Here is a 15715-nt window from a genome sequence, read left to right on the forward strand (position 1 = left end):
TGGATTTCTCTGAAGCGGCTCCTTGGCATGGTTTGTCTGAAAAAAGTGTTTCTGACTAGTAGCTGTCGATATTCATGTTTGGATCGTCCATGGAAATACAGGAGCGCAATATTGAATGCTTTCAGTTTATCCACAGACAGGCTGCCCCGAGCAGACAGAGTAGACATGTGCAGGAGCTCTGTTCGCCTCATCAGACTGTTGATCTATGGCAGTAATCATATGATATGTGTGAAATTACTTTACGTGGAGTTTTGATGGCGCGGACTTGATCAATGTTAAAAGGAGGAGAAAGAGAGGAAGAGACTTTCACCTGTCTGTCAGCGCCCTGCAGCCCGGTGTGCTGCTGTAAACTGGAGGTATGCTGCAGGAAGAAAATTGCAAAAAATGTGTTTACAATCCTAGTTTTTTTATTCTGAAAACACGGGCATTTAAAGCCCAAATATTTTGAAAAAGTCATGGAGGAATGAGACCACAGTATTTCCAGTGTTTCAGAAATGGAAATGGAAAATCTCAACGCCAGTCCATGCCCTGTCTAGTGTTAATAGAAAAAATACACCAAAATACTGGTATTAAAATGGTTAAAAAGCCTATGCAATGGGTTTTACATGGCGCGTTTACACGCGCTCTCCCCAAAGAATAGACTCTCTCTCTCTCTCTCTCTCTCTCTCTCTCTCTCTCTCTCTCTCTCTCTCTCTCTCGCTCTCTCTCTCTCTCATCTACTTTCACTTTCTCCTATCGGCGTGGCGCAGCAGGTTATTTCCACCATGGAAAGGTATTGTACAAACTCTTTACATTACAGTTTATAGTGTTTTATTCTTCAACCTGTTAATTCTTACTGTTGACTGATTTAACTGTAATAAGACGATCATACAGAAGAAGCCTCTGTTTGTGATCAGGAGGGTGAAACTCTGTTTCGGTTGGAAACATAAAACACTTTGCGACAGTTTGTGAACACATCAGTGTTTGAGTGTTAACGTTAACGTCCTGAACATGTAAATTAGTTGTAATGTTTTGAATCTGTTTTAATCAGAGCAGGAAGGCTCTTTAGTTCACTGTAGATGATGAGGTTAAATTTCACCATTTGATAGACGCATCATAAAACTACTTCCTGATTCTCTGCCACAGACTTCAGATTGGACTTTGATCCTGATGTTATTTTATATGGCTGTTTGTTCATGTTATTCAGGTCAAGACCTGTACTTATCAAAATTATATTGATATGTTATCTGATCATCTTTCCATCCAGTTACTTTATATTTCAATAAAAGCAGGAGGATAAAATACATGCTGCTTAATGCAAGGGCGTCACTTTGTGTTGAAAAGTGGTGGGGACATAAGGGCTCAGATGAAAAAACATTTTTTAAACGGTCTTCAACATATGCGATTTAGGCAATGTAATGGGGGGATCGGCATGAGGTCAGAGTAGATAATTATGGCGAGAAAAAAAATTGCATAACGGCGCATCAAAAGGGCAAAGCCTAGCTACTACAGAGTCGACAATATGAAAATACTCAGCATAAAACGCACAACAACGTCGACCGCACAAGTACAGTCATCCATATGCATCACACCCACAGCTGCAACTCCATGTCAATCCAACAATGCCAATATCACATCTGCTGTAGAAAGCACCAGTGCATGAAGACCTGGCTTCGCTCTTCAAGGTCACAAACCCGACTCAGCAGCGTGGCTGTTCGTCATGTTCACAGAGAGAGAGTAAATGATACCTATGGCTTAATGCACTTCATAGACTTTCACTGTATTCTAACATGTTTCTACTACAACACATACTTTTAAAGGTTTATTCCACTAAAACACTGTTGCTCCTACTACTGCTTTGTAAACATTTAAAGGCATATTCCACTTAAACACTACTTCTGCTACTATTTGTACTTTTAAAGGTTTTGTCTGTGAAAGCACTAGGCCTATTACTACTACGACCACTCTACTTTTAAAGGCATATTCCACTAAAACACTACTTCAACATATTTATACTTTTAATGGTATACTCCGCTACTATTACTGCTATTACTAGTACTGCCACTGGGCTACTCATATTTTTAAAGGTGTACTGCACTGAAACACTATTTCAACTGCAATTCATACTTTTAATTCTGCTAGAACTCTGTTACTGCTGCTGCACTGTTTTTAAGAGACTTTTATTGCTACACATTGATCTATAGAGTTGAATGTAGGAGAGTCAGAAGAGAAATCTGGTGGTCAAATTGTAAACAACTTTAAAAGATTAACTCAGTTAATAAATTAATCTGATGAACCTGTCATGCTGAAACAAGCACACTTAAAATAAATTCTTCAGAAAAAGTAAACTCTTCTAGTTATTATTATTCTTTCATGCACTTTTTAGCAAGAGTACCTAGCTGCAGACAAAATGGCGGCCCTCCAGCGGCCCTCCATGCCTCCATCGGCGGCCTCCGCCATTGACATGGTATCACGTGACCTCACGAGTGGAAGTGGTTCTTATTTGTGTTGATTTTTCTCATGACGGCGCATGTGCGTAATCCGCATTTGGTTATGTTAAAGTTTGCAATTTAGCATACAGATTTTACAAACATACAAAGTTTATTATTTCATTGAAATATCTTTAAAAAGCCTTCTTTTTATTCAGTTTTAAATTGAAATGATTCATTAAACAACTGATTATAAACAATTTATTAAACAATGTGGATGATATATATGTAGAGCAGGGGTCTCCAGCCTGGAAGAGCCTGGGAGCTACTGATGAAAGAAGATGGATCTTATGGCCCCATAGTGCTGAGGGTCACAGATGGGACTGGTTCTTACCTACTCACCTACTCACCCACTCAACTACTCTACTACAATCTACTCATTGCATTTGTTTTCTCATAGGCAAAATAGCTAGGATATCTAAAATGGATAACTTTCAAATAATTAAATAATACATTTTTAATTCATAAATAATTCAAATAATTTTATCAGAGCCATACATAAAAATGCTCTCAACCACTCACAGAAAGCATGTATCCTAAGATTCTTACCTCTCTTGATTAGATAGTACCATATTTATATAATGTTAGGCATTTTAATTATGAGTGAAAGACACATTGGGCCTATAGCTTGTCAGATTGATTCAGCCTCACCATGTTGACTTTCAGAGAATTCCTGGTGAGCTAAAGCAGACAGAGAGCTGCTGTCGATGTCGCCTAGAGTCTACCAGGATTGACTTGATGATGTTCTGACCTGAGATGGTTTTTTGTCTTGTGTATGGATATGGTGTTTGTATATTTTTGTGAATTTTGTGCAGACGTAAGATAATCAAATGTTGCGTCCCTGACTGCAAGCCGAGTGAGCGACCCTTCACTAACTTTAAGAAAAATGGAGAAAATTGTCTTAAAGGATAAGGCTGGTGTTTTTAATGCATTGCTTACCATCAACAAATCCTATGAAAATAAGAAAATCAGCAATGATTTTGATTTGCCTGCAGCATATTTCATCATCACGATGCACCGGGCCGGCCGACTTTTTCCTCAAACAACTTAATAAGCCGGCCATAAACACATTTGCGATCTCAGGAAAGTAGTTCCGTAGCACAGAAAATAGTCCCCGGCGTAATGAAGAATTTGTTCCCATTTGAGTTTGATTTGGTAATAACTACAACAGTCTGACTTTTCGTGGTAACAGTTAGCGATTTTTAAAATGTAAACTATGTCTTTGTGAGCTGTATTTAAAGGTTTTTAGCTTACAATTGGAGCCAATGACTTCCGGGTTGACGGCTAAAAACGATACGTGGGAAGTCAGAAAGTAACCGGAGGAGAGCAAACACATTGTTGATTTTGTTATTTTCATAGGATTTGTTGACGGTAAGCAATGCATTAAAAAACACCGGCCTTATCCTTTAAGGCTTTATTAGTGCAAATTTCTCATGGGCATAATTTGGTGCCAACTTTTACAAAGTTAACATGTTTATTATAAACTTTTCAAATGATAAAATAACGATGTAACAAAGTGATAAAGTCCACAGGCTGACATTCAATAAACAGTCTCCTGTGGCCATGGTGAGCTCAGCCTGGTACCGGCTGGATCCTTCAATCTCCACAGTTTTGATGCTAATCTGAAAAACACAAGTTAGCTCATGAACCAATCATCGACTGAGCATCAGAACTGAGTAGCTAACCCATTAGCCAGCTAACGTAACGTGATTCAAACACTGTTTGCACTCGACAGTAGGCTATGATATCCATTTCAAACTCATTAAACGCAGCGGAGCCTGATAATTTCAAGTCAAGTCAAGTCAAGTTTATTTATATAGCCCTTTATCATAAGCATGTCTCAGAGGACTTTACAGAGAATGTGTCTAGCTAGATCTAACTAAACACAATCAGTGGTAAACAAAATTATGTAGGACAAACATAATGAAAAACACAAGTTAGGTAGGAGCAGATTTAGCATGACAAACAATCTACCTATTCTATATAGCCTAACCTACCCGGCACCCCAGCCTTAGACCCTAAATGCACACAAGGAAAAACTCCCAGGAAAAACCTTAGTGGGAAAACTTGGAGGAAAACAGCTGCACACAGAACACACAGGGTCAGAGACACGATAGGTGGGAGCAGCATCAGGGATGAGACCGAGGCCGGCGCTGACGGCCACTGGACTGCACCAGAAATTTCAGGATTAACTATATCCTAACATCATATTAATCAAATCAAATATTTAAAATAGTGCTCACAGGACCTGCAACAACAAGACTAAAATAAGTTAGCGAAGGTTAAATGCTTCGAGCCATGTGGCATTTTCAAATTCATTATCTCCATATCAATATAGCCTACTCTCTCTGGGCTGTTCGATAAAAGTTTGAATAAAAACGAAATAAGAAATAGAAAAGTCAACAGACTTTGTATTCTTAATAAATTCTTAATAAATTTGTATATTACCTCTGCAAACTTCAAAATAACCAAATGTCGATTAGGCGCACGCACCAAACGCCGGCCTTCATGAGAAAAAAACACGAAGAAGAACCACTTCCTCTGTTGAGGTCATGTGACATCATGTGACATCATGCCAACGGTGGAGGCCGCCGATGGAGGCATGGAGGTCCACTGGAGGTCCGCCATTTTATCTGCAGCTAGGTCCCTCTACTTTTTAAGAGATAAATCTTGTATCAGTGAAGCTCACAATGCTATTCAACCTTTCAAATGTTCACTGTATTACATTTACAATTAGCTCTATTTAAGGTATTTCACTGACACTCTTATCTAGAGTCACTTCCTTCACTTATGAGTGTATCAGTAGAATAAGCTTCAATCACCCAAAATTACAAGAGAAAAAAATAAAGGAGGGCAAAGGTCAGGGCCGCTGTGACCTTACAATATTCCTGTTAGCCTGGAACAATCATGTAAGAGAGAGTAGAATAAGAGTTAAGGAGAGAGAGAGGGGGATTTTATTTAGAGAGCAAATAGCATGAGGAGAGAGGAGAAATCACTCAGTGAGAAGAGGGCAACTTTATTATTATTATTATTATTATTATTATTATTGTGGTGTGCTGATACTTGTTGTGTTCAGACCTAGCTGGTAGTTTCTGGGTATCCACCTGCTGCTGTGGCTGCTTCACTAAAAAGTGAATTTCCTGCCTTAGTGTTCTTCTTCTCTGTCTACCAGGATCCAGCAGGAGAGACCAGACTCTCCTCAACCCAGCTGTGTGTCCATGAAGAGCGACCAGTCAAAGGAAGGCTTTATTAATTTTAAAGATGAACACCATTCTTCTGAAAAGAAGTAAGTTGTTCTTAGCATGAAAATGTTACTGTATTCATGTTTTAACTATTACTTATGTAGAGAAGGTTTGCTGAGCATGCATGATCTTTTTCAGCATTACACTTCTTCACATACAGCAATATATTTGTTATGGTTTATGTGGAAAAACAGTAAATGTACAGATTTACTAACCTGATATTCAGACTGAATATCCGATCTGGTTCCACTCCATTATTCAGCCTCAGATTTCCTCCTCATTAGCCGTTTTCTGTGTGGGGAGGTTGATTTTCCCCAAACCAATCACTAGTGACTGATGTGTCCGGCCGCTCTGACGTTACTTCAGTCACATGATGCTGCAGCCAGTTAGTCGATTTTGACTAAAATATCATCTTTGTAAAGACAATCTGTTGGTTAAGGAGGTGATTTCAACAAATCTATTCTGCCGAAACACCGATGAAAAACCATTGCACGAACGGTTCAAACTTTAGTCCCGCCCACAAAGGTGCTGATTGGCTCGATTGTTTCTCCAAGCGAGAACAAACCGTTGACGAGGGAAACTCCAGACTCTAGCTCCTTTCACACATGAAACCTGAAAAATTGCCAGATTAATTTTTCCGGTAAAGACATGCCTTTCTGCTTTTTTAAACATAATGCTGCCATTCACACAATACTGGCAATACCGTTAAATTCCTCTGTTGTAATTTCCTGGAAATTACGTTACCTTTGCACCAGAGTCACTGCAGTTTGAAAACATGGAGGGCGAATTAGATGCTGGCTAATCTCGCCATCCGCCCGGACGCTGAGGAGCTTCTCTTATTTCCACGTCTGTCCAGTTCGACTGGCTCACACAGCCGGGCAGCAGAGCGTCCTGCGTCAGAGCGTCCTGAACGTTCTGCTGCTCGTGCCGGTAATGTTCTGGCATCGTTCACACTAGGGGTGGAGCCGAATCCGAATACGGTATTCGGAAAAGCACAAATAGTGGGTTTTTACGAATATTTATTTCGTACAAATATTTTAAAAATTATTTGTTTTCGGGAAGAAAAAAAAAATATGTCAAATAACAGCGCGCAGGTCGGGACTCGTAGGTTACATCGCTGTCTCCGTCTCTCTCCTCTGCTCCGCTCTGCTGTCTGTCTTGTGTCATAAATGTATAAATAGCTGCAGGTCTGTGTGTTTGTTGGAGTTGATCTTTGGCTGAGTGGTCAGCGCAGTCGTCCATGGTCTGGGAGACCGGGATTCAAGACCTGCTGTCGGAACCCTCCTTTGCAGAATAGTTTATTGAAGAACACTTATTTTAACACTTTAATATCCTAAAATTAGAAGTGTAATAAAAACAAAAACAGGATCGCTACGCCTATTTCCACTTTTATTCGAATACAAATACAAATAATTTTGCTGCCTCAACAAATACAGATACAAATACAAATACTGGGCTCTCTGCACATCCCTAGTTCACACATACGGTCAATACGGAACTTTACCAGAAACGTCTTGAGCGATGAAATTGGCGGAACTCATTTACCGGCATTTCGACACCGGCTCCTATTCACACAGGACCCTGTGCCGTTAAATTTACAGAACAGACTGCACGTGTGAAAGGGGCTTCTCTGAATCACTTGACAAAATCTGAAAAGTGGGCGGGACATGATTCAGGAGTCTGGAACCAGAATACAGATTTACCGGTCAATCTGTACATTTCCCAACATTGTGGTGAGTGAACACATGGACCGGTCAATTTGAATATTAACCGACAGGGTGGTGCATGTATAGCCCGGTCAGTCTGTACCAGCGATGTGGTAAATGTACACAACACATCCCGCATAGCCCAGTTTGTCTGCACATGCCCCGTTTCACATGTAAACTACTTACATTTACCAGATGTTTGCAGATTCCCCTCCCTGCTTGTAGTTCAGCGAGCTCTCAGAGCCTGACTCCAATGTGAACAAGACACACGTGTTTTATGTGTGTTTCTCATTTTCTCTCCAGCAACTGCCAACCTGCTGGTTAAAAGCCGGTCTGTCTAATTGTTTTCTACCATCAGCTCTGTTTGTCCATCCTGTGTTTCTATCAGGATCCAGCAGGACAGACCAGACTCTCCTGTACCCAGCTGTGTGTCCATGAAGAGTGACTGGTCTATGGGTCATCCTATTAACTTCAAAAATGGACATCAGTCTACTGATAAAAGGTAAAAAATTATAAACTGATGATGAAAACAGATGGGTTTGTTATTAAGGCTAAAGGCATTAAATCTGAATCTGAATCTATTTATGGATCAGGCCTTTTCTGAAAAACTATTCAAGTATCAGCTGTTAGCCTCATGTATATGGACGTGGGTTCTCATGTAGACTCATGGTTTTGAATTTTGGCGGCCTTGGTCATGTCTATGAGCTAAGATACTGATCCAGGGGCAGAGCTAGACTCTCAGCACAGAGGGGGCGGAGCATTCTTGAGGGGCCCTTCTGATAAAGTCATTTTAAAATTCACAACTGTAAAATAGCTGATATATCCTATCCTATCCATAAACACAAATTGTCACTTATTGAGCCAAGCAAGCCAATGTCTAAGAAAACATACAGTGAAGCCACTTTGTCAGACAAGCTTGTTCTGAAGAACAAAAAAAGAAAACAGGTTGCCAGTCGTTCAAATGTTTCAGCACCGAGGACAGTGCACGGTTCAGCACCACAGCGACACCACCACACTGTTGCTGTCACTATACTATACTATACACTATACACTATACAAACACTATACAAGGCATATTCAAATATAAAATAGACACGGCGGTCTATAACAATTACAAGGCCTATTCAAATACAAAGTAGACAGTAACACCACAGGCAGTGACACAGATAGGTGCCGAGATGCGGTAAGCATGGAGTTGAACAACAGATTAATCTAACATTCTGACTGATTTCTTCATAACCAAAATTTAAGTTAATAAAGACTAATTATGGATGTTTCACTCACCAGTTGTTGTCCCTGCTCAGCCTGCTGTAGTTTAGTGTAGTCCATTTGTGTAACATCCTCCATAGAACAAAATAATCCGAACAGGTTAACGAACTTTGTACATATCATGATGTTCCCTTTTTAAAACTTAATCCTCCTCTCCTTCATGGTGGCAAACCTGCCAACCACTTTGTCTTTATCATTGTTTATGTCCCGCTCAACACACAGCAAAGTGAGGCTGGATAGTCTGGCCTCATCCATGCATGAACGCAAATAGCTCTTAATGAGCCTCAGACGGCTGAAACTTTGTTCGGCACTGGCACTGCTGATGGGAATGGTTCACGGACACACATAAATTAGGCTATAATGAACAAGACTAGGTCAAAACCTAGTATATGGCTGGACCGTGTATGGGTGTACCACGTGCCACGGCCGACCAATGGTGTAACTAACTCCACTGTTAATATACAAAATAATAGTCCATACATCCATACTGATCTCCGTTCCAGCGTGTCCCGTCTCCTCTCTCCACCGCTGTCCTCTCCACCGCGCCCATAGGCCGCATTGATCCTCCCGATCCAAGCCCCGTTCGCTCTGGTACCCATCCGTGCCGAAAACGGCGTTCGCCGGACACCCGGTGACGCATCGGCGTTGGGACCCCCACCGAAATCTCAGCCGGATCACCGGGAACAAATCGGCGCTCAGCTATTGGCACTGGCCGGAACCGTGCCCCTGGGAAACTCCGGGAAGCGTTGGCAGTAAGCCTTCGGCGCGGCGAAACCTCCATGCTTGTCTGTGTCTCTCTCTCCGCCGACAGAACAGAGGGCTGTCAGGTGGACAGAGCTCGCGCATATGCATCAAAATAAACGGCGATATGATATAATTGTATAGATTCTACTTTAGCTTCAGTTAGCTTCAGCTTACATGCATGATATTGGTCAGCCTGCTTACTGTGTGGGAGAAACGAGCTACCTCCCGATCTCAGCGGAGAAACAAGATGGCGGAGAAAACGAAACTTAAGTTTCTGGCTCTGTGATCCTATGATGTGCCACGTGCCACGGCCGACCAATGGTGTAACTTCATCACTCAGTCAGTCAGTGACAGACATTCACATTTATAGGGCTGGCCCCACTGTTGCGGTCCAGCCAAAAAGTAGCTCAGTAGGGGGGCCCCTACTGAGCGTGGGCCCTGGGGTGGTCGCCCCCTCTGCCCCCGCGGTCGCTCCGCTACTGTACTGATCTATCTAGTCTGTTACTGGTAGCCTGGCTGTGTGGCGGAGGAGGGGCCACCTGTATCCCAAGGAATAGTTCACCCAAAAATGAAAGCTGTGAGTGAGGAAAATCTAGGAGATAATGAGATAATATTTACCTTTCTGGAACTCTAAAGAAACGCTCTCCATTCACTCCAGTTGTTTTGCAGAAGGCTGATATGAAGCTGTGCCAGCTAACTCACTGTGTGTTATATTGACATACAAACTTCACCAGTGTTTCAACTGACATGAGGGGAGGAGATGATGACAACAATTTCATTTGTGGGTGAATTATTCCTTTAAGTGTCCATAACTGTAGAACATTGAAACATTTGAATCCTGTGCTCTTATGTGATTGAGTGAATTCAAATATTATTATTATAATATTATCAAGTATTTAAAATGTGTGTGTGTGTGTCATAATATGACCTAATATCTGATGTTTTGTTTTTTCCCAGAGTTCACCAGGAGAGGTCAGAGGTTCCCAGTGGTCAGTCTGCCCAGGAGCATCAAACAGACCTGGACTCCATATTTAAGGTGTGTAAATGAACAACAACACCTTTTACTTCACCAACAAGTGAAATGCAAAACAATCATATATTATTCTGTTCCAGCTGCTGGAGGAGAACATCGTCACCTTTGTGAAGAACGAGCTGAAAAGGTTCCAGAGGGCTCTGAGTCCAGATTACCCAGAATGCTTAGACAGGCAGAGGGAGGATGAGGAGTTGGTGGACGGTGAGGAGGAAGAGCAGAGGAGGAGCAGAAAGGCTTTTCTGAAGATCACACTGCAGTTCCTGAGGAGAATGAAGCAGGAGGAGCTGGCTGACTCTCTGCAGAGCAGTAAGAGGCTTTTAACAGGTTTAACATGATGGAAAGGGGAGATGGTGGAAAATGGGAGATTTATGTCTGTTAGAGCCAGTTTTGTTTTTGTTTTCAAGACAATGACGCCACCTATAGGTGAAAGATTGGCAAAAGAATATAAGAGCAAATAACTTGTGGCGCCCCAGCTAATTCATTTGAATCAGGTGTGCAAGCCGTAGCTGGAAGACGCCGTCGAGCCACAGTTCTCAACCGCAACAAAGAAAGAAAGTAGAATATAAACGAAACAAGTGTAAAGAAAGGAGTTATTAGAGAGAGAAGAACATTTTATTTGAGTTTTGCTCCTTTTGATTTCATTTGACTTGTAAAGGCCTGTTTTATTTTTCTGAATGTATTTGAGTCATTCTTTGTTCGGAACAAGCCAAATAATCCAAGCCAACAAGAACACAAGATCAACAAATTGTGAGTAGCCTACCTGCGTGTTGGAACTTTACGGCGTATAGTGGCTATAGTTTTAAATAAAAGAAGCCATAACAATGTGCAAACTCTGCTGTAAATCTAAACATTTGCCAAACGAGATCTATTCTTTTCAAGATTGAAAGGTAAATGAGCACAATCCCTCTGGATAATCTGGTAAAATGATTAATTTGTTAATGTGAGTGTAATACGCTGAACCTGCACCACACTGAGCTGCACACACAGTCAGGACCTGTTTGTCCACTCACCAGTGATGAGCTGAAGAGATGCCATGGAGTGGAGATATATATACATTTACCAGGAAATGTTCACATTTCTCATGTTTACCAAAACATCCACTCATTGATGTTATTTGTTCTTTGTTCTTTCAGAAACTCTTGCTGCCATCTGCCAACGTGAACTCAAATCCAGTCTGGAGGAGAAGTTTCAGTGTGTGTTTGAGGGGATTGCTAAAGCAGGAAACCCAGCACTTCTGAATCAGATCTACACAGAGATTTACATCACAGAGGGAGGGAGTGGAGAGGTCAGTGATGAACATGAGGTCAGACAGATTGAAACAGCATCCAGGAAACCAGCGAAACCAGAAACAACAATCAAATGTGAAGACATCTTTAAACCCTTACCTGGAAGAGATAAACCAACCAGAACATTGATGACAAAGGGAGTGGCTGGCATTGGGAAAACAGTCTTAACACAGAAGTTCACTCTGGACTGGGCTGAAGACAAAGCCAACCAGGATATACAGTTCACATTTCCATTCACTTTCCGAGAGCTGAATCTGCTGAAAGGGAAAAAGTACAGCTTGGTGGAACTTCTTCATCACTTCTTTACTGAGACCAAAGAAGCAGGAATCTGCAGGTTTGACAAGTTCCAGGTTGTGTTCATCTTTGACGGTCTGGATGAGTGTCGACTTCCTCTAGACTTCCAGAAGAACGAGATCCTGACTGATGTTACAGAGTCAACCTCAGTGGATGTGCTGCTGACAAACCTCATCAAGGGGAAACTGCTTCCCTCTGCTCGCCTCTGGATAACCACACGACCTGCAGCAGCCAATCAGATCCCTCCTGAGTGTGTTGACATGGTGACAGAGGTGAGAGGCTTCACTGACCCACAGAAGGAGGAGTACTTCAGGAAGAGATTCGGAGATGAGGAGCAGGCCAGCAGAATCATCTCCCACATCAAGACTTCACGAAGCCTCCACATCATGTGCCACATCCCAGTCTTCTGCTGGATCACTGCTACAGTTCTGGACCATGTGTTGAAAACCAGTGAGAGAGAAGAAGACCTGCCCAAGACCCTGACTGAGATGTACATCCACTTCCTGGTGGTTCAGTCCAAACAGAAGAATGTCAAGTATCATGGGAGAGCTGAGACAGATCCACTCTGGACTACAGAGAGCAGGGAGATGATTCTCTCTCTGGGAAAACTGGCTTTTGAGCAGCTGGAGAAAGGCAACCTGATCTTCTATGAAGCTGACCTGACAGAGTGTGGCATTGATATCAGAGCAGCCTCAGTGTACTCAGGAGTGTTCACACAGATCTTTAAAGAGGAGTGTGGGCTGTACCAGGACAAGGTGTTCTGCTTTGTCCATCTGAGCATTCAGGAGTTTCTGGCTGCTGTTCATGTCATCGTCTCATTCATCGACTCTGGTGTCAATCTGATGTCAGAACCACAATCAACCTCCAGAGACAAATCTCAGGTAAATCACCTCTACCAGAGTGCTGTGGACAAGGCCTTAGAGAGTCCAAATGGACACCTGGACTTGTTCCTCCGCTTCCTCCTGGGTCTTTCACTGCAGACCAATCAGACTCTCCTAAAAGACCTACTGACACAGACAGGAAGTAGCTCACAGACCAATCAGGAAACAGTCCAGTACATCAAGGAGAAGATCAGGGAGAATCCCTCTCCAGAGAGAAGCATCAATCTGTTCCACTGTCTGAATGAGCTGAATGACCGTTCTCTAGTGGAGGAGATCCAACAGCACCTGAGTTTTGGAAGTCTCTCCATTGTCGAACTCTCCCCTGCTCAGTGGTCGGCTCTGGTCTTCATCTTACTGTCATCAGAAGAAGAGCTGGACGTGTTTGACCTGAAGAAATACTCTGCTTCAGAGGAGGCTCTTTTGAGGCTGCTGCCAGTGGTCAAAGCCTCCAATAAATCTGTGTAAGTTCATAGAAAACTGAATAGATTCAATATATGTTGTGATATCTTACACAGGAGAGAAAAAAATTATATTTTAAAGTCCTTGTTTGTCTTCATCACTAATTCTCCTTCAGGCTGAGTGTCTGTCAGCTGTCAGAGAGAAGCTGTGAAGCTCTGGCCTCAGTTCTCAGCTCCCAGTCCTCTAGTCTGAGAGAGCTGGACCTGAGTAACAACGACCTGCAGGATTCAGGACTGAAGCTGCTCTCTGCTGGACTGGGGAGTCCACACTGTAGACTGGACACTCTCAGGTCAGGATCACTGTTACTGTTCAACTGACGACCATTTAAATTCTGCTTTACATGCACATTCATGTCAGTGAAAATACCTGAACTCTCATTTTCCTGCTGATGTGATTTTTGAAACCAGCTGAGAAACCAACATTTAGCTCTACTTTCTATCCTCTGTGAGAATATTTCATTATTTCCTCTCCTTTCTGCCTCTGTTGTTGAAACCTAAAATAAATTCTGTCACAAATTGAGCCGAGAACTGAAATGCAAACCCGATCATTGCGTCAACTGTTATTGTATTGGAGATCATAATTAATTTCAGAGCAGTGCACTAATGAGAAAATCCAACATGTAACTCTTTTTAAACAAAGAGTTTACACTGAGAGCTAGGATGTCTTTTTCAAAAAACCTGTACAAAAGCAATTTGCAAGAATAAACAAATCAACAACAAACTAGTGCTGGGTGTTATGGCTGAAAATGTTATCATGATTTAAATTTTCATATCAGTCTATAGGGTTTGATCACAATATGTAAAATCACTATTTCTGTCAAGTTTAAGGTGTTAATTTTTCTCTTGAATAAAAGTTGAATAGATCAGTCAACTTTCATTTGAAACACTTCTTCATTGCTAGAATAAAACTAAATAAAACAGACAAAAAAATAAAACAGACAAGCGGGAGTGAATACAGTCTTATTTTCCAACACTATAGCCTTATATAATCTTTAAATAACGAAACAAAGCAGTGAAAGCCCGTTCTTCCGGTTCTTCCAGTATGACCTGAACAAAGCAGAAACCCAGCAGCCAGCACAGGGATGTAAAAGTGAACTGAGTGGACCGAAGTGCAGAGACAGAAACTCAAGACAAAGAATAAACTGAAAACTGTCTTTACTTCCAAAATGCTGTTGAACAAAACAGCAAAACAAAAATTCAACTATTCTTGGTATCTCAGGTCAAACAACTGGAGAACTCCAAGACTGAGCAAAGAGCAACTGAGGGAAGCAACTTAAATATCAAACCAAGACACAGGACAGAGCAACTAAGGGAAGCAACTTAAATATCAAACCAAAACAAAGGACAGAGCAACTAAGGGAAGCAACTTAAATATCAAACCAAGACACAGGACAGAGCAACTGAGGGAAGCAACTTAAATATCAAACCAAGACACAGGACAGAGCAACTGAGGGAAGCAACTTAAATATCAAACCAAGACACAGGACAGAGCAACTGAGGGAAGCAACTTAAATATCAAACCAAGACACAGGACAGAGCAACTGAGGGAAGCAACTTAAATATCAAACCAAGACAAAGGACAGAGCAACTGAGGGAAGCAACTTAAATATCAAACCAAGACACAGGACAGAGCAACCGTTCTGTTGCCCTGTTCGTTCAATATTGATTGTTTTAATTCAATGCCTTGTGGCATAATTCTTTTGAAATTCTGTGTTTGTGTTGGACAACAGTGCTCCTGTTTAACTGAAGCTACGTAAAACACTACAGTGAAGGAAGTGAAGAAATGTTGAACTCAATCGTCATGGCGGCAAAAACTAGGAAAACAAGGTCCAGGATGAAAATAACTGGAATTATACTTTAAAGGATAAGACTGGTGTTTTTTAATGCATTGCTTACCGTCAACAAATCCTATGAAAATAACAAAATCAGCAATGATTTTGTTTTGCCAACAAATCTCGTCCATGTAGCCGGTGCCCAATAAAGCCTCATGTCCCAGCAGCCATAGAATATTAAAAAAACGATTAAAAACCCGTCACAGAGCCATGCTGCTGCTCTGCAGCATATTTCATCATCACGATGCACCGGGCCGGCCGACTTTTTCCTCAAACAACTTAATAATCCGACTGTAAACAAGTTTTCCACCTCAGGAAAGTAGTTCCGTAGCACAGAAAATAGTCCCCGGCGTAATGAAGAATTTGTTCCCATTTGAATTTGATTTGGTAATAACTACAACAGTCTGACTTTTCGTGGTAACAGTTAGTGATTTTTAAAATTGAAACTATGTCTTTGTGAGCTGTATTTAAAGGTTTTTAGCTCACAATTGGAGCCAATGAC

At 41.6% G+C, this 15715-nt stretch overlaps 1 protein-coding gene across 3 annotated transcripts in view; it reads left to right on the forward strand.

Moving 5' to 3' along the window:
- The first annotated feature begins 739 nt into the window (after positions 1 to 739).
- The window catches only part of LOC139912610 (protein NLRC3-like), a 48552-nt gene continuing 33576 nt past the window's right edge, over positions 740 to 15715 (forward strand). The window contains exons 1-7 of one of the 3 annotated variants that reach the window (XM_078291288.1): positions 740 to 772; positions 5641 to 5754; positions 7805 to 7918; positions 10387 to 10465; positions 10543 to 10768; positions 11596 to 13384; positions 13498 to 13671. In XM_078291288.1, the coding sequence (XP_078147414.1) occupies positions 765 to 772; positions 5641 to 5754; positions 7805 to 7918; positions 10387 to 10465; positions 10543 to 10768; positions 11596 to 13384; positions 13498 to 13671 (2504 nt within the window). In that variant the 5' untranslated portion in view covers positions 740 to 764. The remainder of the gene's footprint in view (positions 773 to 5640; positions 5755 to 7804; positions 7919 to 10386; positions 10466 to 10542; positions 10769 to 11595; positions 13385 to 13497; positions 13672 to 15715) is intronic. The other 2 variants (XM_078291293.1, XM_078291284.1) reach the window with 2 other exon arrangements.

This window comes from Centroberyx gerrardi, chromosome 3 (genome assembly GCF_048128805.1).
Source record: "Centroberyx gerrardi isolate f3 chromosome 3, fCenGer3.hap1.cur.20231027, whole genome shotgun sequence".
Lineage (NCBI taxonomy): Eukaryota > Metazoa > Chordata > Actinopteri > Beryciformes > Berycidae > Centroberyx > Centroberyx gerrardi.